Raw genomic sequence first — 26006 nt, forward strand, 5'->3', positions numbered from 1 at the left:
GATAACACAAAAAGTACTGAAAATATTTTTATGAAACTTAATATATGTATAGATGGCAGTATGGAGATTATGCACGTCTTTTTTTTTCCTTCTTTGTTGAAAATTCTGGTTGCTATGGCAACAAATAGTCTGAAAATATGGCAATTTTAACACATAAACTGGATCCAGTGATAACTCAAAAATTACTGAAAATATTTTTATGAAACTTGAAATATGGGTAGATGGCAGTCTGAAGATTATGCTCATCTTTTTCTTTTCTTCCTATGTTGAAAATTCTGTTTGCTATGGCAACAAATAGCCTGAATTTCAAGATTTCTGATTTAAATTTTCAGCTTTTTCACTATAAGTTCTTTATTTCTTTAGGTGTTTACTTCAAACTTTAAATATAAGTTTCTGGTCATCAACCACATCATATGTGACAAGGTTTACAACTCTAGCACACAAATTATCAGTATTACCTCCCTTGAACTTAGAATTTTTATGAAAAAAAAAGGTTGTCTTTTTTAAATAACTTCTTTATTTCCTAATGTATCTACTTCAAACTTCATATATATGTTTCTTATTATCACTCAACATTTTTGAGAAGGTTAAATACTCTAGCAAGACTATTTCCAGAAATATGTCCCCCTTGAACTTAGATTTTTTTCGAGAAATTGGTATTTTTCACTCAAACTTCTTCATTCCTTATAGGATTTACTTTAAAATTCCACATCGTAATAATATGACAAGGTTGTATAAACATAATTTCCTTACTAGGCAGGGAAACTTATCACATTACTGTGATATAGACAAACTCAAAAGATTTAAGTTCATTCATGTCATTCATTCACTGGTAAAATTGAATGGCCAATGACCCATCAGAATGTTGCTGGGGTTCTAACCGGTAGGGGACTTATGGATTGCTTGCAATACTATGATAATTGCTTGTTTATAATCATTTAAGAAAATATTTACATAATAAATGTGTAAATTTTCCTTATCACAATCATATTACAAAAAACTACAGTATATATAACATGAAAATCTCAATGAACATGCTAGCCAGTTAGCATTGCTCAATCGGTTAGAGCAGAAGACTTGTAATCTAGACATTGTAGGTTCGATTCCCGGGCTAACTAACTAAAATAACAGACTTTAAATCTAGATCCCATGTATGAGTGCTTAAAAACTTGGCATGCTATAAAACTAGAAGAAGCTTATGGAAGTGGAGCATCTTTCTGTTTCTTGCACTATCCTCTAAATTAATAAATGACTAATACTTGTCTGGAGGTCTCCCCCCATATGGGCAACCAGGGGCGAGTATAAATAAACTCAAATACACACACACATGAACTTACTGTGGCTGTTTAACTCTTACAAAGGGGATTATTAATAGTGAACTGGTTTTAATAGTGAATAAGCAACTTTTAGAACTGATGCAGTCCAACTTAACTAAATGTTTATGTACTCATGTCTCAGACTTTGATTTAGGTTTTTTATGCTTCCCAGGAAGAACATATACATGTAGTCGTCGCCTTGTCCGTCTTTCCATCTGTCCGTCCGTTGTGCTTGTCAGCAGCATAAACTGAAAACCCATGGACATGATTTGTTTACAGTGGCAGAGTGCATTGAGGCAGAGTGCAGTGCCAAACAACCATAACTCTTTTTCACCTCGTTTTTGAATTATCTCCCCTTTTAGAAAAATCTTGACCGAATTTAACTCATTATTATATTATAATCTTTTTTTATAAGATAACCCAATTGTTGTGTTACAAGTTCAGCATTCAATTACTACAATGTGTATAAAATGTACTACAAGTATTATTTATTTTCAAAGTTAAAGTACAATATTATTTCACCTTTTGCATGTTTCAAAGGGAATTCATGCATTTAAACATTATTTGTCAATAAAACACCATACTTTTGTTAACTGCGAAGAAATTTGTAGCAAGTTTAAATGTGAAGAAACTCTGGGCATTTGGAATGTTTACCTACTAGAAGTCATGTGACTGCCTTGTGGATACAGTGTATAGAGGCTTCAGTTGAGATATTTGGTATGAAACATTCCCAACATTGTTCAAATTATAGTCCTTGGGTCAAAATTGGCCCTGCCATGGGGTCATTGATTTTCATTATATACATATAGTAAAAACTTAAAAAATATTCTTTTCTGAAGATATAAGGCTTAAACTAAGCTTTGATATTTGGTAAATGATATCATCTATTTATCCTCTGAACAAAGTTTGCCTCTAGTGTCAAAATTGGTCCTACTCCGGGGGCTTTAGGTTTCCAAATATAGAAAAACACTCTAGGGACTACTGTTTCAGTCCAGATATCCTGGAAATTGGTCAGAAAGGTTGTTTAGATGGTTTGAATATGGGTCATCTGGGGTCAAAAAGTAGGTCTCGCAACCCAAATTATTGAAGAATATTGTGTACATTCTAGAGGTAATATATACATTAGAAATATCGTAAAAGTTTGTCTGATGATTTCTAGCTGGTCAACCATGGTCAAATTTAGTCCACACATACCAAAAATGGAAAAACTTTGTTATCACGCTAGAGGTTATATTTTTTGCTCAAACATCCTGGAAATTGGTCAGAAAGGTCTTTTATATGCTCGAAAGAATTGTGGGCATATTATGTTATACCCCCTGGCGTCCGTCCGTCAGTCCGTTAGCAATTTGGTTTCTGGAGCATAACTTAAGTTCCATTTGGCCCACAATATTCAAACTTCATAAGATAATTGTCCATTTTGGGTAGAAGACCCCTATTGATTTTTGGGTCACAAGGTCAAAGGTCAAGGTCACTTTTACCTTAAAACTGAAAACAGTTTCCGGAGCATAACTTAAGTTCCATTTGGCCCACAATATTCAAACTTCTTAGGAAGATTGTCCATTTTGGGTAGAAGACCCCTATTGATTTTGGGGTCACAAGGTCAGAGTCACTATTACTATAAAACTGAAATCAATGACTGAAGTATTAATCAACCTACAGCTGTAAAATTTTATAGGATGAACAGCCAAGCCCAATGCATGACCCCTATTGATTTTAGGGTCATGAGGTCAAAGGTCAGGTACACAATGACTTTTACACTGAAAATTGTGGTTTCTGGAGCATGACTTAAGTTACAGTTCAAACTTCATAGGAATGGATAGAAGACCCCTATTGATTTTGGGGTCACAAGGTCAAAGGTCAATATCAAATGACCTTTATATTGTAAACAGTTTTACAACTGTCAAACTTCAAAGGATGATTACTTATATTGAGTACATTAATTATATGCCCTAAAAAAATTCTGTTATACCCCTGGCTTATGTTATACCCCTGGCATCTTTCTGTCCATCGGCCGTAGCATTTTTACTTACAAGATAACAACTTGATGGTGGTGCTTTTGAAACAGCAACTGTATATACATGTATATTTAAAGGTTTAAAGGAGGATTGCTTTTTGAAGGAGGTAATATTTTATTTAATTCCCATGTCTTACAAATGTTTCATCCTTACTTAACAACCACTTTTGAGCATATAATGCTCCACCTAGCGGTGCTCTTGTTGTATGATTTCTAGTTCAGGTTTGAATATGGGTCATCTGAGGTCATGAAAAGGCATTATATCTGCCTTTCATTCATTGCTTACATTATTAATTCAGAGCCTCTATAATCAGGTGAGCGATATAAGGGCCATTATGGCCCTCTTGTTTATAAATCTGATGTGTTCTCCTAAATATGTAATAAACAAAAATCTAGTGTGGCTCTATGCTGGCTACTAATTTGAGTATAGTAGATCCATCATTAACAAAAACCTATTGCACTAGTTCCTTTTAAATGATGGTAGATTCCTGATGGTAGGTAGACTTCAGACATGTATAGTTAATAGTGTTCTTAACTCTTTGCCTGCCTCTAGCAAACAGATTTTTACCCATGCAACCTGTGTAGGCCAAGATCTCTCTCTTGCTGTCTGATCATACTCTGCCTTGTTCTCTTTTCAATTTGTACATGTTTTAAAATTTTCCATAAAATTGATGAATGGTTTTGGCCAACATTTAAGATGGACAGGTCCATTTAAGATTTTAAGTCGGATAATGGTTAAGCATTAGTGGTGTGAATCTGTTTGTTGAGAATAAGATTGATGTGAAGAATTTTAAATTTTCAGTTGGTGTTAAGAGAAAATGATCTGATTTCCATACCAAAGGAAATTGGTGAACTGGTAAGGTTACGAGAATTGCATATTCAAGGAAACAGACTTACAGTTTTACCACCAGAAATAGGTAAATATTGTAGCTTTAAAACTAAAATTGCAGACACATATTTGATTTTGTAATAATTTATATAACAGCTAATGCTTGAACGCCAATTTGTTTCCTATAAAATTTTCCCTTAAAAAATTCCTTTCAAGTTAAAAGATAGGAGGTATCTGAAATTCGACAGAAGTTAAGGGAATTTTGACTTAGGGATTTTTATAGATAGATAGATTTATTTCGGCAAAGGAAGCATATACATAGTTGACAATATAACATAGGATAAAATAATGAGCATTATTAAATACTATATCACATACGAGAAAACTATGACATGCTCACCAAAACCAAGGATAACACAAAAAAGGGCAAAAAAGCTCTTACTTCCATTGTGGTCCTTTGTATTGGCGGCATGACATAGAGAGGCAGACCTAAATATAATCATGTTTAAAAATACTAATAAATCATAAAAATGTATATCACAGTCAAATCTTGAGTTAATGATACTCCTGTTTACAGCTAGGATTTAAAACACATTACTAAAATTGTAAAAAGATAAATAGCAGACAATTTAAAATCCTGAGCCGAAATATGTAAAAACATAGTAAAAAAAAAAATTAAATACTGTTCATAAGATGACTTTTGATTGCAACCTTAAAACTTTGTAACCTGTTGATCTCCGTTAACTCTACAGGTAAATCATTCCATAATTTAATACCAGAGAAAGCAAAGGATTTAGAACCCTGACCTTTGACCTTAGGTAGACAATTGCCACCCTTTTGACTAAGACTTGTACTATAGTTATGTACGGAATCTTGCGAAATAAAGTGTTCAGACATGTAATCCGGAGACAGGCCATTTTTTATCTTAAAAACATGACACAACATTATCTGTTCAACTCTTCTGTGGACTGGTAACCAGTTAAGGGACTTAAAGTGGGATGGGTCAATATGGGCTCTGAAATCCAAGTCAAGTACAAATCCCATTATTTTGTGTCAAGCTATTATACCAAACAGAGCATGCGTTATCATAGTGACACTGAATAATCTTATGAATAAGACTTAAGATTTTCCTTATAAATTAAGGCAAAATTGTATGATTTTAAGGGAAAACTTGAGTTAAGGGGAAATTTTTCACTTAAGATTCTTTATGAATATGGCTCCTTGGGGAGCTCCCCCCCCCCCCCCCGGACGAAAGCTCCCCCGTCTAAAAATGACAAGGTGGACAAAAGCCCCCCCATGAAATATACACATAGGACAAAAGCCCACCCCCCCACAAAAAAGTAAAGGTAGGACAAAAGCGCCCCCCCCCAATGGTCAATAAAATTTACATGAAGTGTATTAAAGTTGTGTTTTATATGTGTTTAAAAGATATGTATGGACATCATATGTAGGTGACATAGTGCTAAGGATATTAATTTGATCCCTTTACAAAAGTGATTAAACATTACTACTCTTCTGACCCTTGTTGTGTATATGAAAAGCTATGAATTCAGTATCGCATGCATGCATTATTTCATCTGTTATCATATACTTTGTTATCACTTCAATATATACATTATAAATAAACATTTAAAAAAATTTTACATTTTTAGTAAAAGTTTATGTGAAATTTGATGAATTTGAGCACCTATACTTGTGAAAAAAGATTGGGGGGGGGGGGGGGGGGGGGCTTTTGTCCTACCTGTATTTTTGATGGGGGGGGGCTTTTGTCCTATGTGGAAATTTCATTGGGGGCTTTTGTCCACCTTGACATTTTTTAGACGGGGGGGGGGGGGGGGCAGGTCGGGGGCTTTCGTCCGGGGGGGGGGGGGGCTTTTGTCCTACACTCGGCTCCTTGTCTTTATTTTTGCACACCTTAGCTGCTTTTATGCCAACTGCAATGTGATGGCATATGTGATTTCAACCACACTTGCTAGGATTGTTCCTTGGCTTAAGGGCTTCCAAAGTTGTTCAAAGAATTTGATTCCATTCAGAATAGTGGTCGCAATGGCAACCAAAACGAATATTAGGGAGAATTTTGAAAAAACTTTCTCATCTAGAATTAAAAGGCCTAGAGCATAGATATTTTGCACGAGGCATTGCCTTAGATTTTTGTGATATAAGAATTTTTATACCACCGCAGCAGTGTATGTGTGCACGCGTGTGTGTGATATAGATTATATAGTGAACTTAGAAAATATTCTTATGAAAAACCACTGGTCCAATATCAAGCAAACTTGGCAGGATAGATCCTTAAGTGAAGGGCTTCCAAAGTTGTTCAACGAATTTGAGTCCATGCAGAAACCTGGTTGCATTGGCAACCAAAAGGAAATATAAGAATAATTTTAAAAAATCTTCTAATGACCCACAAAGCCTAGAGCATAAATATTTTGCATAAGGCATTGTCTGGTAGACTTCTATCAAGATTGTTCAGTCAGTCAGTCTTTTTCATTGTTTCCGGGCGAGAACTTTTGAAATTTGAGTTTGGAATGAGGTATTGTAATCAAACTTGGTTTGTATTGCATTTGGACCCCCTGGGGTCAAGGTCGCCATTACTATAAATAGAAAAATGGTTTCTGGACAATAACTAGAGTTAGGAATGAGATATTGTAATCAAAGTTGGTGTATAGCAAGCTTATATGAAGACACCGGTTGGTATTGCATTTGGACCCCCTTGGGACAAGGTCATAGTCACTGTTACTGAAAATAGAAAAATGGTTTCCATACAATAACTAGAGTTAGGAATGAGATATTGTAATCAAACTTGGTGTATAGCAAGTTTATATGAAGATCCTTGTTGGGATTACAATTAATTATACCCCCACAAACTAAGTTTAGGGGGGGGGGGGGTATATAAGAGTCAGCTTGTCCGTCGGTCCATCGGTCGGTCCACATCATGGTTTCCGGACGATAACTAGAGTTTGGAATGAGGTATTGCAATCAAACTTGGTATATAGCAACCTTATGTGTAAACTGTGGTTGGTATTGCATTTGGACCCCCTGGGGTCAAGGTCATGGTCACCGTTACTAAAAATAGAAAAATTGTTTCCGGACAAAAACTAGAGTTAGGAATGAGATTTTGTAATCAAACTTGGTGTATAGCAAGCTTATATGAAGACCTGGGTTGGTATTGCATTTGGACCCCCTGGGGTCAAGGTCACCGTAACTACAAATAGAAAAATGATTTCCATACAATAACTTGAGTTAGGAATGAGATTTTGTAATCAAACTTGGTGTAGAGCAAGCTTATATGAAGACCTGGGTTGGTATTGCATTTGGACCCCCTGGGGTCAAGGTCACCGTTACTACAAATAGAAAAATGGTTTTCGTACAATAACTAGTTAGGAATGAGATATTGTTATCATACTTGGCGTATAGCAAGCTTATATGAAGACCTGGGTTGGTATTGCATTTGGGCCCCCTGGGGTCAAGGTCAAGGGTACCGTTACTAAAATAGAAAAATGGTTTCTGGACAATGACTACAGTTAGGAATGAGATATTGTAATCGAATTTGGTGTATAGGAAGCTGATATGAAGATATGGGTTGGTATTGCATTTGGACCCCCTAGGGTCAAGGTCACCGTTACTGTGTTACTAAAAATAGAAAAATGGTTTCTGGACAATAACTAGAGTTAGGAATGAGATATTGTTATCAAACTTGGTGTATAGTAAGCTTATATGAAGACCCCGGCTGGTATTGTTTTTGGACCCCCTGGGGTCAAGATCAAGGTCACTGTTACTAAAAAAAGAAAAATGGTTTCTGGACAATAACTGGAGTTAGGAATGAGATATTGTAATCAAACTTTGTGTATAGCAAGCTTATTTGGAGACCCAAGTTGCGATTACAATTAATTGAAATATTTCTTTGTACACAGTTGATAGTTTGTGTTCAAATTTTTTCTTCAGACTACTTTTTTTTTCAAAAAGTCAAAGTTGCTGGTGGGGGTATTAATCACCTTCAGTGATAGGTCTAGTTGAAATAATTCTTTGTACAAAGTTGATACTTCATTTACTATAGGTTAAGTTCAAATTTTTCTACAGACAACTTATTCTCAAAAATTCAAAGTTGCTAGTGGGGGTATTAATGACCTTCAGCATACATGCCATAACGTCCGGGAAAGTCCCGGAAATATTATAAGGTTTTAGTTCCGGAGATGATTTATGTCCCCGTAAAAAAAATCTAAAATAATCTACTTAATACCCAGAAATGTTACATTTTTATATAATCTTATTGTCAAGTTTTTATAAACTATTCTAGAACGCGAATTACGAACGATTATCCCCTTACAGCATTGTATGGTGACACTAATCCTTTGATTGGTATATCTATGTGCCCCTTCCAACAAACAATTTTCGGCAAAAATTTTGATCAAATTAAAAGATTAATTGTTTACCCCCTGTGGCTTCCTGAGCGATGGTGTCATAAACTGTAATTCAGGCAGATATTAGTGGTCAAACACTGTGAAAATTACGCTAAATATGAGGTGATTTCAGTGAATGTTTCAGGTAAAAGACATGGCTAATTGTCCTTACTTAACCAATTACTTCATATACACGCCTTTTAACGCCTTTTTCACCGCCCCCCCCTTTTTGTTGTCTCAAATGATGAAAAAATGCCTTATTTAGGCCCCAAACACTTGTCTTTGTTTGAGAAATGTTGTTAAAAAAAGTGACCTCTTTTTCGGCGCGGCCCCCCAACCAAAAGATACATCAGGGGGTTGCCAGAAGGGGGATGTGCCCCCTTCTGTTTGGGGGGTTTGAAGGGGGGCGGAGTCCCCCTCATCGCCAAGAAAAATTTTGGACTTGTGAGAGGCTGTAAATGACCCCAGATTGATCATAAGGTAACGTGTAACCAACACTGAAAAGCATTTGACTCTATCTCAATCCATTGAGAAAGTGCAGCACTTTGAAATCAATTTTGATGGAAAAAATCAACGCAAAATAGTGATTTTTGGCAATTTTGAGATGTCCCCTCGTTGCCATGGTAACAGAAAATTTAAGCCTGAGCATGTTGTTGCAAGTGCAATGGTCCAGTCAACATTTGTGCCAAGTTTGATTAGTGTTGAAGCAGTTTTTATAGTATTATAGCAATTTGAACTTGTAACGGGAGACTTTTCAATGAAAACAGCCATTTTTCACAAAATGCTCATGAAGTAATGGGTTAATGAAAAAAATAAAAAAATCTACAAAACAACAATTTTTCTTCAAATTTATATGACAGGCCATGTTTAAACATGAAAAAACGCGATTTAGGGTAATTTCAAGTATTTTCATCATTTTCAGTTAACCCATTACTTCATATACACGCCTTTTAACGCCTTTTTCACCGCCCCCCCCCCCTTTTTGTTGTCTCAAATGATGAAAAAATGCCTTATTTAGGCCCCAAACACTTGTCTATGTTTGAGAAATGTTGTTAAAAAAAGTGACCTCTTTTTCGGCGCGGCCCCCCAACCAAAAGATACATCAGGGGGTTGCCAGAAGGGGGATGTGCCCCCTTCTGTTTGGGGGGTTTGAAGGGGGGCAGAGTCCCCCTCATCGCCAAGAAAAATTTTGGACTTGTGAGAGGCTGTAAATGACCCCAGATTGATCATAAGGTAACGTGTAACCAACACTGAAAAGCATTTGACTCTATCTTAATCCATTGAGAAAGTGCAGCACTTTGAAATCAATTTTGATGGAAAAAATCAACGCAAAATAGTGATTTTTGGCAATTTTGAGATGTCCCCTCGTTGCCATGGTAACAGAAAATTTAAGCCTGAGCATGTTGTTGCAAGTGCAATGGTCCAGTCAACATTTGTGCCAAGTTTGATTAGTGTTGAAGCAGTTTTTATAGTATTATAGCAATTTGAACTTGTAACGGGAGACTTTTCAATGAAAACAGCCATTTTTCACAAAATGCTCATGAAGTAATGGGTTAACATAACTTTATTCTATTATGTTACTGATTGAATTTACGATGCCTAAATACTTTTAAAAATATAGAAAAACTGTTAATGATTATTGACATTTTTTCTTGTTTATAGTGTCATTAAATTTGCAAGTTGTAAATACCGGTAATATAGGTTGTATGCCACTATGTAAATTTAAAAAAAAATAAGTTTGCTGATCAATGCTCCACCTCCAAATGAAAAGTGTCTCGGAAATGAGTCTCAAAATTATGGCATGTATGCCTTCAATGATAGTTCTAGTTGATTTTTACTAGGTACACATATAATAGTAAAAACTTTAAAAAATCTCCTGTCTGATGGTACAAGGGTTTAATATTTGGTTAATAATATCATCTGTAGGTTCTTCCTTATATGTATATAATAAAAACTTAAAAATCTTTTTCTCTGAATTGACAAAGGCTAGAGGTTAATTATAAGTTCTGCGTGTTACGTAGTACAGCCGCAGAACGTATGTCTCAACGCTATGTCGCACATAAACTAATGCGCGGATCATTGATGCGTATATCACGTGATCAGTGATTGGTCATGTGGTTTTAGGCGGTAAAAATGCTCGAGGAAATCAGTTCTATGCTCGGTTTCGATTGTGAAGGACAATTTTGAGCAGCCATGAATAGAGTGGAGATGTCGGGATTTATTGAGGAGTAGTAAAAGCAAACAACGAGGAGCTTCCGGGAAGCATAAGTAACATACTTTCGAAGATAAGTGACAAACCTTCTTCTGCTATTTCAATTTTGAACTTGCAAAAATTTAAACGTAAAAGTAACGAAGAACAATTAAAACTTAATGCAAAGGTTATTGACAAATTAGCAGTTGCTCAAGCAGCCGTAGAAACACAGGATTTATCGTCTGCTAAAGATTCTATTATACCAGGTAAATTGAAATTATTTTAATATCAAACGAAAAATGTCACGTGCATTTAGTGCTTCCCGTTAGAGGTCAAAACAGGTATATTTCAAAGATAGTCATTTAGTCTATAAAGATAACGCTTAATTTATCGGTAGTCTACCGTTTGATTTAAATTGTTCATGTATCGCCCGTGTTTTATATTGATAGGCAGGATTATTATGCCACCGCAGCATCTGTGATGCGGTGGCATATAGTGATTCACCTGTGTGTGTGTGTATATGTGTGTGTTTGTTCGTGTGTTATTGGCGTCCGCGCCGAAGGGCGACGCCCTTATGGAATGAAATCAGATTTTGTGAAAGGGCAATTGCAACTTCTCGGGCCTTTATTCGGCCATAATAGCTGAACATTCCGATTGGTATGAGTGTTTTGATTATCAAAAATGAAATGTCGCGATATGAAAAATGAATAGCGAACTGGATAATTTCGCAATGTAAACATATTCAAATGAAATTATCTTATCCGTCAATTAATGACATTCTTTGTTATTTTTATCATATTAATCATTCTGTAGTACACTGGGTTATTATGTGTGTTATTGCTTTACCTATAAATAGAATGATGACCTGAACATTGTGAAAGTCCGAAAATCTATTTATAGAAGAAGTTTTAGTTTACCGAAACTGTTTCGGTCATTCGTGTCGCAACGAACTGGAGAATTATGCAGGAAATGAAATGCAAACATATTAAAACAATTAATTGCAATCTTTAAGTAGGCAATTTTTACGAATTGTTTTATCATAGTATTATCATTCTTTGTCTGCAATTTTAACATGAGTTGTTATGGGTTTATTGATAGGCATTTAAACACACTGATGGGTTAGACTAGGTCATTAAAATAGTAGATTGACCTCCCAAATAAATCAATTAACAGACTTTGTTCATTTTGACTATTATGTTATATGTTCCAAAGAAAATACCACATGAACTTGAAATTCTATCAAATAACCAATATTAATGATAATATCCAAAAATACCCCTATATAGTATAAATAAACTTATACCATATAGGGGGTATATTTTGGTTATTATAGACCTGTATATTTTAGATATTATCGTATCATTGATAGAATCAAAGTTCCTGTGGAAAAAAACATTTAATATTCAAATCTCTAGCATGCCTACCAAAGTTCATGATTAACAATGTCTTTCGTCCGCCCATACATAAATAATATACAATACTGGTTAAAACCAATTAACCATTGAAAAGTTTATAAGAATATCTGGTCATCAGATGTCTACTAGTTCATCTTCACTTGCTGCATTTCTTGCTTGGACACCCTTTGATGCTTTGCATCAATGCTTTTCTTGTATAGTTTATAATTATAGTGAACTTGAAACATCTTCTTGTGATAACCACTAGTCCAATTTCAACTAAACTTGGCAGGATTGATCCTTGGTTGAAGGGCTTCCAAAGTTGTTCAAAGAATTTCATTCCATGCAGAAATCTGGTTGCTATAGCAACCAAAGGAATTATAAGACTAAATTTTAAAAAATCTTCTTCTAAACCCACAAGGCCTAGAGTATAGATATTTTGCATAAGGCATTGTCTGGTAGGCCTCTACCAAGATTGTACAAATTATAGCCCTGGGGTCAAAATTGGCCCCGCCCTGGGGGTCATTGATTTTCACTTTATGTACATATAGTAAAAACTAAAAACATTCTTTTCTAAAGGTACAAGGCTTAGAGCTTTGATATTTGGTATATGATATCATCTATAGGTACTCTACCAAAGTTGTTCAAATTTTGCCTTTGCCTCTAGTGTCAAATCACCGCCTCGGTGGTCGAGGGGTTAGAGTCAATGACTTCTAATCCAGTTACCTCTCTGGCGTGGGTTCGATCCCCGGGAGATACTTTGGTAGTTTAGCACAGAGGAAGGTAGTCTAGTACTGGTGTAACTCTCCCTGGGGGTCATATGTTTTCCTTTTATGCATATAGTAAAAACTTAAAAAATCATCTTCTCAAAATTGACAAGGCTAGAGGTTAGATATTTTGCATGAAACATTGTGCAATGAACCTCTACCAAGATTGTACAAATTATAGCCCTGGGGTCGAAATTGGCTCCACCCCAGGGGTCATTGATTTTCACTATATATAGTAAAAACAATCTTATTGTCTGATGGTACAAGGCTTAGAGCTTTGATATTTGGTATATGATATCATCTAAATGTACTCTACCAAACTTGTTCAAATTTTGCCTCTAATTTTTAAATTAGCCCCGCCCCGGCATGAGACTTTGTGTAGTGAACCTCTACCAAGATTGTTCAAATTATAGCCCTGGGGTCAAAAGTGGCCCCTCCCCGGGGTCATTGATTTTCACTATGTACATATAGTAAAAGATTAAAAAATCTTATTGTCTGAAGGTACAAGGCTTAGAGCTTTGATGTTTGCTTTATAATATCATCCATAAGTCCTCTAAAAAAGTTGTTCAAATTTTGCCCCTGGTGTCAAAATTGGCCCTGCCCGGGGGCATTGATTTTCATTATGTACACATAGTAAAAACAGAAAGTTAAACAAATGTTTTCTGAATTGAAGAAAGCTACAGCTTAGATATTTGACATGAAATGTTGTTTGGTTGACCTGTATCAAGATTGTTTGAATTAAACCCTTGGGTCAAAATTTTGCATTGCCCACGGACAGTGACCTACTTTTCCTTTGATGTACAGCCATGAAATTTGGACTATGTGCACATTTTTATTTGTAAAATTGAACTTTTGATATCAGGTGACCTAGATTTTGATGATGTGACCTAATTTTTTTTTGTCCTTTAATCTGCAGCTATGAAATTTGAACCATGTGCACAGATTAAGATGTAAAGTGAACTTTGATATCAGCTGGCCTAGATTTTGACAAAGTGTCTTACTGTGTTGTCCTTTGATGTACAGTCATGGAATTTGTCCTTTGATGTACAGTCATGGAATTTAGACCATGTGAAATATGACCTTCACCACCAAATTCACTAGACTCAACTGCATTTATAGATTCCTACTCTGATCTTTTATTTGAAAAGCAATATATTTAATCACTAATCTAATAATAAGAAGATAGGTCAGTGATCTATGCATTATGGCAATCTTCATTTGTATAGAAACAAAAAAAATCTGTTCCTACATTACTATTTGTATTAATGCGGTGGCATAGCAATGTTTTCACAATGCAATCTTGTTTTATTGTTTGTTTATTGACACGTGTGTTAATATTTCAGCATGGGAGTTTTTGAAAAGTGTTGCTTGCCGACAGTACAGATTTGGGCTGGAAAACGGTTAACCAATACGAAACCAACCCTATCGCTAGTGACAGCGATGATGAGAGGCGAATTTTCAATGCTGAAGCACGTGCTAGCAGGAAGGCTAAGGCAGATAAAACAAAAAAGGCGAGAAAAAGCAGCTGGCCGTAAAGACGTCCGGAGACTCTAGGATCTTCATCACAGACTCAACAGGGCACAAGACAAAGGCCAGGAATGTGTTTCTTGTGTGGCAAAGCTAGTCACTGGAAAAACGAATGTGTACAGAACAGTTCTTATCAGAACAATAAGTTAAGTACTTGTAATTTTGATATTTTAGAGACTTCACAGTCAGTCTTAGGCACAGATCAACATGTAGATATGGCATGTTTGGGAAGGATGGAAGTAAGTAGAAATGAATCATGTATGGATGCTCAAATAAATAATGGAGAAAACGTGTCGGGTCAAAAGGTATAGATAACCCTATTTCCCCAGTTGGCAGGTTAAAGCAGAATTTTGTTTAGTGGGAAAATGTGTCTAAAGATATATTTATTATACCCCCGCACAACAAAGTTGTAAGGGGGGTATACTGGAATCAGCTTGTCCGTCCGTCCGTCTGTCCGTCCGTCCGTCGGTTTTTTCTTGTCCGCCCAATAACTTAAGATTCCTTTGACCCTTAGTCTTCATATTTGGCATGGAGGTTAGTCATGATTAGTAGATGACCCCTATTGATTTTGAGGTCACTAGGTCAAAGGTCAAGGTCACAGGGGCCTTGACTTCAAAAAGCTTGTCCGCCCAATAACTTAAGGTTCCTTTGACCCTTAGTCTTCATATTTGGCATGGAGGTTAGTCATGATTAGTAGATGACACCTATTGATTTTGAGGTCACTAGGTCAAAGGTCAAGGTCACACGGGCCTTGACTTCAAAAAGCTTGTCCGCCCAATAACTTAAGATTCCTTTGACCTACAGTCTTCATATTTGGCATGGAGGTTAGTCATAATTAGTAGATGACCCCTATTGACTTTTAGGTCACCAGGTTAAAGGTCAAGGTCACAGGGGCCTTGACTTAAAAAAGATTGTCCACCCAATAACTTACGATTCCTTTGACCCTCAGTCTTCATATTTCGCATCGAGGTTAGTTAGGATTAATAGATGACCCCTATTGATTTTGAGGTCACTTGGTCAAAGGTCAAGGTCACAGGGGCTTTGATTAAAAAAAATGCTTGTCTGTCCAAAACTTAAGATTCCTTTGACCCACAGTCTTCAAATTTGGCATGGAGGTTAGTCATGATTAGTAGATGACCCCTATTGATTTTGAGGTCACCAGGTCAAAGGTCAAGGTCACAGGGGCCATGACTTCTAAAAGCTTGTCCGCCAAATAACTTAAGATTCTTTGACCCACAGTCTTCATATTTGGCATGGAGGTTAGTCATGATTAGTAGATGACCCCTATTGACTTTGAGGTCACCAGGTCAAAGGTCAAGGTCACAGGGGCCTTGACTTCAAAAAGCTTTTCCGCCCTATAACTTAAGATTCCTTTGACCCACAGTCTTCATATTTGGCATGGAGGTTAGTCATAATTAGTAGATGACCCCTATTGATTTTGAGGTCACCAGGTCAAAGGTCAAGGTCACAGGGGCCTTGACTTCAAAAAGTTTGTCCACCCATTAACTTAAGATTCCTTTGACCCACAGTCTTCATATTTGGCATGGATGTTGATCATAACTATAAGGTGACCCCTATTGATTTTGCGGTCACTGGGTCAAAGGTCAAGGTCACAGGGACCTTGACAAAAAAAGCTTTTCTTCTCAATTGCTAAAGACTGTCCTGTCCGAAATGTATTGAATTGACATTTTCACATTTGAAGCATGTAGAATACATAACTTAGCAATGCACTGGCTTAGTAACCTCAGATTTGGCAGGGAGGTTGTCCTTGAGCTCTAAATGGCCACTGTTGATTCTGACAAAGTGGTATGCGGGGGTATTCACGCCATGATAGTGGCAGTTCTAGTTTTGGACGTTGTTAAAAATGGCTACAAATTACCGTTTAGTTATGTGCCGCAAAAAGTGTATCTGAAAAACAACAAATCGGCAAGGGAAAACAAATGTTTCGTTAAATCTGAGATCAAGTCTCTTTTAAAAAAAAGTGATCTCTGAGGTAACAGAGAGGCCCTATGTTATAAACCCATCAATAAAGTAGGTAAACCTAGGTCAGTGTTAGATTGCAGACATATAAATCCTTGCTTACATAAATTTAAGATAAAATTTGAGGACATAAACACTGCAGAAAATATGTTTGACTTCATTACATTTGTTTACTCTTTCGATTTAAAGTGGGCTTACCATCACATACAAGGGTCGTCCGGAAAGTTCATAGACACCTGCTTTAATACAAGTATTTCGCATTTGAATTAAATGAAACTTTCTCCAATCACCCACCAATGTTCTGTGATCGATGCTACAAAATTTCAAAACTTTCCGTTCTAAAATAATGAAACTGCAGGGGTTTATGTAAAGGGATGTACATGTGTGAGGAGCACGCCATAACATTACATCGTGAATTTACTTACTAAAATGTGACGTCGAAGTTGAAGCGCCATTACAATTCTTTCTCAAAATATTCACCGTTGCATCCCACACATTTCCTCTCTTTATCAACCTATTTGTCATACACCTTTGAATTCCAGTTACTCTCAATTTCAGAAATAATAAATAATAATAAATAGTGTTGTTTTTCTTAGTTCAGTGAAATTCCTGAATTTATACCTCTGAGTTGTGACTTTTATCAATGGGAACACGGTGAAATCCATCGGCGCCAAGTCCGGACTGTATTGTGCATGCAGCAGAGTCTCAAACCCTAGTAACTGAATTTCCAGCGAAGTAGTTGCAGCCATATGAAACCATGATGCATCAGTTGTAATAATTCTGTCCAAAAATGCATCACCGCCTCTTTTCCATTTGCGAATAAATTAATATTATCACATGTATATAACATGGGGACCCAATGTGCACAAACATGCTCTATTCCAAAGTTTTCAGTGAGGATTTTATGCACAGTTGTTTTTGAAATATCACATTATTTAGAAAAATCTCTTATCATAAGGCGCTGGTCTTCATCAATGATGTTTTTCACTAATGTTAAGGTTTTCTCATTAATAATGTTTGGTCTCCCACAACGTAAATCTTCTGTAGTTTCAACACTACCATCATGAAATCGCTTGTACCAATTGTATACATGAGCGCAAGAAGCACTTGTCCTCTTACTGTTTGAATTAATAAATTCATCGTCTATCCAGGTGTTTTCTCAAGCTCGATGCAAAATTTTACTAGCACACGCTGCTCTGCCCAAACGTCTGACGTCGTCATTTTTGGCGAGTTTTCTTCCATGATTTATTGGCAATAGTTCTCCTCACTTTTTTATTTCTAAAGCGATACAGTTCAATTCATAACAATATAATGTCAGCATGTCACGTCACGTCATGGAGTGTTTATCACAACGTTACCCGCGATTTTAATAGGTAAAATACCCAAAGAAAGAAGGCGCATGAGACTGGTAAATATCTCCAGTTTTGACGTGCTCCGGGTATCCCTATACAAGGTTGCCACGGAAACGATCACAATAGTGCCGATAACAATTTCATGTTTTTATGGTAATCAACCTATGCAATTATGACCAAGGGTGCACTCAGCATAAGAACAATTTTTGAAAAATAGCATTAGCAAAGAAATATCATGGTTGTCTACGAATTTTCCGGACAAACCTCGTAGATATTTTTCCGGAACATAATAAATATTTAGGTTTTTGTTATGTTGAAAATGGGATTGAAAAATATTATGTATATAACTCATTGCCATTTGGAATATCCACCGCCGGGCATATCATTATTTACAAAAACACTTCGGTTTATCATTAGATATTGGAGATATTTGGGTCATAAAGTTATTATGTTTTTAGATGGTGGAATAGTTGGTCACGCTGTATACGAAAAGGCAAAAATATCTAGTAATTTTGTGCGAAGTTCTTTACTTGAATTCAGGTTTTTGCTTGCTGATAACAAGTTTTGTTGGTCTCCATCTAGATTAGTGTCTTGGTTGGGTCATACAATTGATTATAACACACATTGTATGTTTATTGCAGAAGAAAGAATTGCTGGTTTAGAATTGTCATTAAAATAAGCCATTTTTCAATTATCAAGAGATAATTTAGATTTGTTACACGTTAAGTGTTTAGCTGCCATTGTAGGGCAAATAATTTCTCTTCAAAGCGTTGTAGGAAAGATAGTCTGTCGGAGAACCAGGTATCTATACAAGTGTATTATAGCATGCGCAAGTTGGAATGCATCTGTTAAGGTAAGCGAGAAAGCTTTAAATGAGCTGCATTTTTGGCTAGATAATGCACGTATTTTGAATACATCTAGTTTGAGTCTGACAACCGACGCAAGCTCCGTCGGATATGGAGATTATATATCAAAAGAAAATTGGTCAGTTCTTGAAAATGAGAATGCAAAGGGTTCATATATTCTTACTAAACATGAAAGTGTCGCACCTTTTTGTAATTGATATCTGGAAGAAAATCCAGGCTGTAGTTTTGAACGCATTTTAAGGTTCCCACCGGAAGTGGATGTGATCGAAATGGTAGCTCCCGGATGTAGATTATCAGGGTTGTTTACAGAAAAGTACTCCCAGAAGTGAGTCCAGTGCACTGTTGCTCCCGGAAGCGAGCACCATATTCAATTTCGGGTGGTTGTTGTAGATTAAATGGTTCGAATGTACACGTTTCTTGGACTGAAATTGAAAAGCAAAAAAATTCAACTTGGCGTGAACTTGAGGCTATTCATAGTGTTGAGGAGCAATTTACAAATTTTGCACAAAAATAACGTAGTATTTTACACAGACAATATGAATCAGAATGTCAAATTTATTTTGAATAAGGGCAGCTTCATTGATGATTTACATGAAATTTGTTTAAAAATACATGATGTTTGCGATTCGATTGCCATATTTTTTACAGTAATATGGATACCCAGAAGTGGCAATGCAGAAGCTGACTATCTTAGCAGATGTTTTCATAGTGATGACTGGTCTGTAAATAAAGATGTATTTAGATATTTAAATGTAAAATGGGGTCCATTTACTATTGATAGATTTTCTTCACATTACAATAACAATTGTAAAAGGTTTAATGCAAGATGGTGGGTACCAGGTACGGAAGCAGTTAATTGTTTAACACAAAATTGGTCTAATGACAACAATTGGTTAGTTCCACCGCCAAGTATGGTTATCCAGTGTATAGATAAGTTAGAAAAGGAAAAATGTAAAGGTACTTTAGTTATTTCTGAGTGGAAATCTTCAGCATTTTGACCATTATTAAAAGACGATAATGGTAGTTTTAAAACGTTTGTGTAAGATTATTATGTTTTACCGGTGATAGCTGCGATAACGAAGGGAAAAGGAAACAACGGAGTTCTTAATAAGGAACCTTTCAGTTTCAGGATGATAGCATTGAGATGTGACTCGTCAAAAGCAACCGTTTAGTTTGTTAATATGTTCTTATTTTTTAAGAATTATTAATTCAGAATTATGCTTTCAGGTTCTGGCTTGAGACAAACACTCAAAAGGAAGTTTCATGATGCCGGTGTAAATATAAACAACGAAAAATGTGTTATAGACAGAATGGCTGTACATATATTAGATTCTAGTGCGGATAGCACAGTGGACAAAATATATATGTCAAGTAAAAGCGTTTAGAGATTTCTGTACATAGAAGGGATTTTTGTGCCATCCTGCACATTCCATTCACGTAGCCATGTATCTATCAATTTTAATCGATATTGGTAAATCAAACAGTGTAATTACAGCAGCATTTTACAGCATTAAATGATATCATAATATAAATAACTTCGCAGATCCGACAGAGAACGTTATAGTTAAATCTATGTTAAAGTGTGCAAAGCGCACCAACTATAAACCCAGGACAAAGAAAGACATTATAAGTTCTGATCACTTAAAGGAACTCACAGTGTTACATGTTTTCAGATTCATCAGACGTTATTGTGCTCCGGGATTTAACTATGATATTGTTAAGTAATGCAGGTTTTTTGCGTTTTGATGAGGTCAGCAATTTACCCCATAATGATATAAGTATTAAGAGTGAATATTTCAGGCTGTCCAGCGTCCCTAAAATTCCTAAAAAATCCAATTTTTTTTTTTCAGTTAGGCTAAAATTCCTAAACAAATGAAAAATTCAAAGGGAATGCCTAAAAATGCGTTATTTTTTCACTTAAATTTCTATTCTTTTATCTTTTGTGATAAACATATCCTGAAACAACCTTGTTTCAATCACAACCTAAATTCTAACACAGTCAGTGGAGCTGATGTCATGTTTGACTAAATTGCATAAAGTCACATGTTGTATTTACTTCAACTCATGCAGAAATGCTATACTTGATTGTCAGATGTTATCAGAAAAATAATAAGAAACTGTTTGTTTTAAATGGAACAATGAAAATTGTACGACTTTGACTATATCAAAATAGTCACCTGTTTAAAATTGTGATAAAATTTTTTTCAAGGAAGTTACATTTTTATTGGCTACAGAGTTTTACCATTTACCTCAGTCTTAGGTGTATTTAAAGCAACTATTTACATGATGTACCACTAAATTTCATCAGACTTTATGTAGGGGTCCTTATTAATAAAATCTTAATTTATAATCAAGTTATTTTCAAGTGATGACTGTAGAACAGATCTTTTGAAAGTCATACTAGCTGGCAGATCTAGACAAGTTTCCATATTTGCTAATTATAAAGTGGGTAAGGTAAACTGGCAGTAATGATTGGATGCTTTAACTATTTTGCTACCCTATTAGCGTACTAAGAAGTGACACCTTCAGCTGCCCTTATTTGTACACATTAACATGTACTGAACATATGTTATAATGTACTGAACATATGTTATAACATATAGTGTAAGTTTTTTAAAATCTGGAAGAAAAAAAACTGTTGAAAATCATTGAAAAAACGGACACTGTTGTGAAATTTTCTACAATTTTTAGTAGCCTGATTTATCTTGAACAAATTCTTCATAGGTGTATACCCTGCTGTTTGAATTTAAGTTTAAATATTCCTGGGAATGACTTGAGTGGGTCATATCGTTTTTATTGTTTTTTAAGAAAGATCAAGACTTGTTGAAAATGTACCAACCTTAAAATGAATAAATGTTGATAAGAAATGCATTTATAGCTAGCATAATTTCCCCTTCCATTTATTATTGGCTAATCATAGCTTAACTAATTGAATATTGGTTGTTCAGGGATACTTATAACTTTGAAAATGTTTTCATTCTAGTTATGTTTTAATTTAGTTTTTCAGCTCTTTTTAAAGGCAGTTGACCAGTGAATCCATTTATTCACTGGTGACTATGGAACACTGGTAACACCTTAGCTATAACCGAACTAGAGCATTATTTGTGAGTTACTTTTGTGTCAAATATGCAAAGTTGAGCCCATATCATGGTCTTTTGAGGCCATATCATAGTCTTTTGAGGCCATAATTTAGTAATAAAATTCCAAATTTTAGTCCTAAAATTTCTTTTATTTACCCTAAAATTCCTAATTTTAGCCCTAAAATTTCTTAAAAATTGCCCTAAAATTTGCCCTAGTTTTTTGTCAGAAGGTGCTGGACAGCCTGATATTTGTCTTTGTCAATTAAGAAAAGTAAAACTGATATATACAGGGGTGGCAAAGAAGTTCTTAATTCTAGAGGTCAAACTTCAGCCTGTCCGTTAAGTATGTTGCAGAGGTATTCAGACTGCATCAATGAGAAGTTTAATTTTGATTCTTACATTTTTAGGCCTGCCTGTAGGTCACATCAAAAATGTTTTTTGATCATAAAAATAAAAAGTTGAGCTACACTCATGCAAAAGAGTGTATTGTTTCTAAGTTAAAGCTTTTTGCACCCGATTTACATTTAGGAACGCATTCACTGAGAGCAAGCGGTGCTACCACCGCTGCTAATGCAGAAGGTATTTCAGAGGTGTTTAAAGTGACATGGTCGCTGGAAATCTGATTTGGCCAAAGACGGTTATATAGATGATTCTTTAGAGAAAAAGCTTTTTGTTACTAAACAGTTAAAATTGTAATTGTATGCTGTATTGTTAAGAATAATTCAAATTTGAATATCCTCCTCTAACATTTGTATAGGTTCTATCGTAAGCCTTGCCCATTGCAAAACTGTGTTTGTGTTTTGTGCTAAATAAGGTTTAGACTTTCAAGTTCTGCGCGTCACCTAGTATAGCCGCAGAATGTATGTCACCTAGTATAGCCGCAGAATGTATGTCTCAACGTTCTGTCGCACATAAATTAGTGGGCGGATCACTGATGCATATATCATCACGGTAAAAATGCTCTAGGAAATCATTTCTACGCTCGGTTTCGATTGTGAAGGACAATTTTATTCAAATTCGAATATTGTATTCTGCCAGTTGTTGCATATGGCTTTGCAGTAAATATTTGTGATAAATCGAAAACATTAGACTTAAAACAGATTTTATGTAAAAAAATATGAAACAGTCGTGCAATCATTTATGTCGGTAATATATTTGTAACAAGCTATATAGGTATATTGTTACTAACCCTGGTATGATAGGAACAGTTTTCCAGAGTCTTTAAACATTCCTTTATTATGGGCTGATTGTTTAATCTCTGGTTTTTAGCTCGACTATTCGATAAGAATAAGTAGAGCTATTGTAGTCACCCGAGCGTCGGCGTCGGTGTCGGCGTCTGCGTCGGCGTAACCACTTATGTTAAAGTTTTTGTAATAGTTCAAATATTTTCAAAGTCCATTGACATATGGCTTTGAAACTTTGCACACTTGTTCACCATCATTACCCCAACCTGTAAACAGGAGGAGGTAACTGTATCAAGCATTTTGACAGAATTATGCCCCTTTTTCGACTTAGAATTTACGTTAAAGTTTTTGTAATAGTTCAAATATTTTGAAAGACTTTCAAGTTCTGCGCGTCACCTAGTATAGCCGCAGAATGTATGTCACCTAGTATAGCCGCAGAATGTATGTCTCGACGTTCTGTCGCACATAAATTAGTGGGCGGATCACTGATGCATATATCATCACGGTAAAAATGCTCTAGGAAATCATTTCTACGCTCGGTTTCGATTGTGAAGGACAATTTTATTCAAATTCGAATATTGTATTCAGCCAGTTGTTGCATATGGCTTTGCAGTAAATATTTGTGATAAATCGAAAACATTAGACTTAAAACAGATTTTATGTAAAAAAATATGAAACAGTCGTGCAATCATTTATGTCGGTAATATATTTGTAACAAGCTATATAGGTATAATGTTACTAACCCTGGTATGATAGGAACAGTTTTCCAGAGTCTTTTAACATTCCTTTATAATGGGCTGATTGTTTAATCTCTGGTTTTTAGCTCGACTATTCGATAAGAATAAGTAGAGCTATTGTAGTCACCCGAGCGTCGGCGTCGGTGTCGGCGTCCATTGACATATGGCTTTGAAACTTTGCACACTTGTTCACCATCATTACCTCAACCTGTAAACAGGAGGAGGTAACTGTATCAAGCATTTTGACAGACTTAGAATTTACGTTAAAGTTTTTGTAATAGTTCAAATATTTTCAAAGTCCATTGACATATGGCTTTGAAACTTTGCACACTTGTTCACCATCATTACCCCAACCTGTAAACAGGAGGAGGTAACTGTATCAAGCATTTTGACAGAATTATGCCCCTTTTTTGACTTAGAATTTACTTTAAAGTTTTTGTAATAGTTCAAATATTTTCAAAGTCCATTGACATATGGCTTTGAAACTTTACACACTTGTTCACCATCATTACCCCAACCTGTACACAGGAGGAGGTAACTGTATCAAGCATTTTGACAGAATTATGCCCCTTTTTCGAGTTAGAATTTACGTTAAAGTTTTTGTAATAGTTCAAATATTTTCAATGTCCATTGACATATGGCTTTGAAACTTTGCACACTTGTTCACCATCATTACCCCAACCTGTAAACAGGAGGAGGTAATTGTATCAAGCATTTTTTTTTACTATCAAGCCCTAAGAATAGTCGAGCGTTGCTGTCCTACCAACAGCTCTTGTTAACCTGACTTATCATACCTTGGTTCATATAGTTTGTAATGATATTCACAAAACCATAATATACAAGTGAAATTGTTTATCTTTTAATATGTATACGGTTTGTCATATCATAATGTATATTTGTATGTATGAAAACGAAGTTTTACCATAACATGTACTTGTACAAACTGCTCAAATAATAAACAATCGTAAGCCTTGCCCATTGCAAAACTGTGTTTCTGTTTTGTGCTAAATAAGGTTAAGACATATTTTGCATGAAACATTGTGTAGTGGACTTCTTCCAATATTTTTGTCCGTCCATAACAGTTTCGTGTCCGCTGAATTTTTAAACAGCTTAAAATTTTTATTTTTACTATATTTTCATATAGTAATCACACTGTCTGTCCGATAATCTTGTCCATGCTTCATCACCAAAACCGGTGAAACTTCACAGGATTGTTTGTCACCACACAGGATTGTTTGTCACCATGCATTTTCCCAACAGTATTTCAGTCATAAAGGCGGGTAGTTTCCTAGCCATAGTTCCTGGAGAGTTACACCAGTACTAGACCACCTTCCTCCGTGCTAAACTACCAAAGCATCCCCCAGGGATCGAACCCACGCCAGAGAGGTAACTGGATTAGAAGTCATCGACTCTAACCCCTTGACCACGGAGGTGGTCGATATATATATAAATGCGTATATATATAAATGCGTATCTCTTTCTCTTTTTTTTTCTTCTGTAATACACATGCGGATATATGTGGGAAGGATTCATACTTTGACAAAACTAATGTGACAAGACAGACCTATTAAATTTATTAAAAGGAAACGTTAAGATTTGTTCAAATATTTCTTTGTTTGCTTTTAGAAAAAGTAAAAAGTTGAGCGTTGCCCCCGCCCGGCCGTGGCTCTTGTTAACTTATTTTGACAAATGCAATCTTGTTGTAAAATACTTAAGTAATGCCTCTGGGGTCAAAAATTAGGCCCATCATTGGGGTCACTTAGTACATACACTTAGGTAATGTGTGTTTAGAATATTTTCTATGATCATACAATGGTCAGAGCTTAGATATTTGACTTGTAGCGTCATAAGTGGTTTTTAATTTATAAAGACTTATAAAGGAAAATACATTTAAGTCTTCTTTTTTGTAAAACGGTTGTCTCTAGGGCTTAGATTTTGGCATGTAGCATTTCCTTGTAACCTCTACCGAAGTTATGTGACCCTGGGGTCCAAATTGCCCCCATTATTTGGGTCTCTAAGTAAACATAGACTTGTGTTATAAACTTGTGCAAAACATCTTCTTCTCTGAATGTACAATGCTAGTTCTAGTGGACTTCAACCAAAGTAATATATAGTCATGCCACTAAGGTCAAAAATGGCCCTGCCTTGGGATCACTTATTGAAGATTGACTATTGTATAAATTCATTAAAAAAAATTTCTCTGAAATTAACATGCTCAGACCTTAGATATTGGGAATTTACCATCACCTTGTGGTCTTTTTATTATAAAAATCAACCCCTTGAATCAAAATTTGCCCCACCTTTGGGGTCACTTAATAGTTTACATAAATTGATATGGAAAGGTACTTGTGAAATGACAATGTCAAGAT

The 26006-nt window shown here is 35.6% G+C and overlaps 1 protein-coding gene across 2 annotated transcripts in view; it reads left to right on the plus strand.

Annotated features, from left to right (window-relative positions):
• LOC132718131 (ras suppressor protein 1-like) overlaps positions 1-26006 on the plus strand; it is a 146417-nt gene that overhangs the window by 115314 nt on the left and 5097 nt on the right. For both annotated transcript variants that reach the window (XM_060701757.1, XM_060701755.1), the window contains one exon: positions 4133-4247. In XM_060701757.1, coding sequence (XP_060557740.1) covers positions 4133-4247 — 115 coding nt within the window. The remainder of the gene's footprint in view (positions 1-4132; positions 4248-26006) is intronic.

The sequence above is a fragment of the Ruditapes philippinarum genome, unplaced genomic scaffold (genome assembly GCF_026571515.1).
Source record: "Ruditapes philippinarum isolate M1 unplaced genomic scaffold, ASM2657151v2 ctg56_1_1_1_1, whole genome shotgun sequence".
Taxonomy (NCBI): Eukaryota; Metazoa; Mollusca; class Bivalvia; order Venerida; family Veneridae; genus Ruditapes; species Ruditapes philippinarum.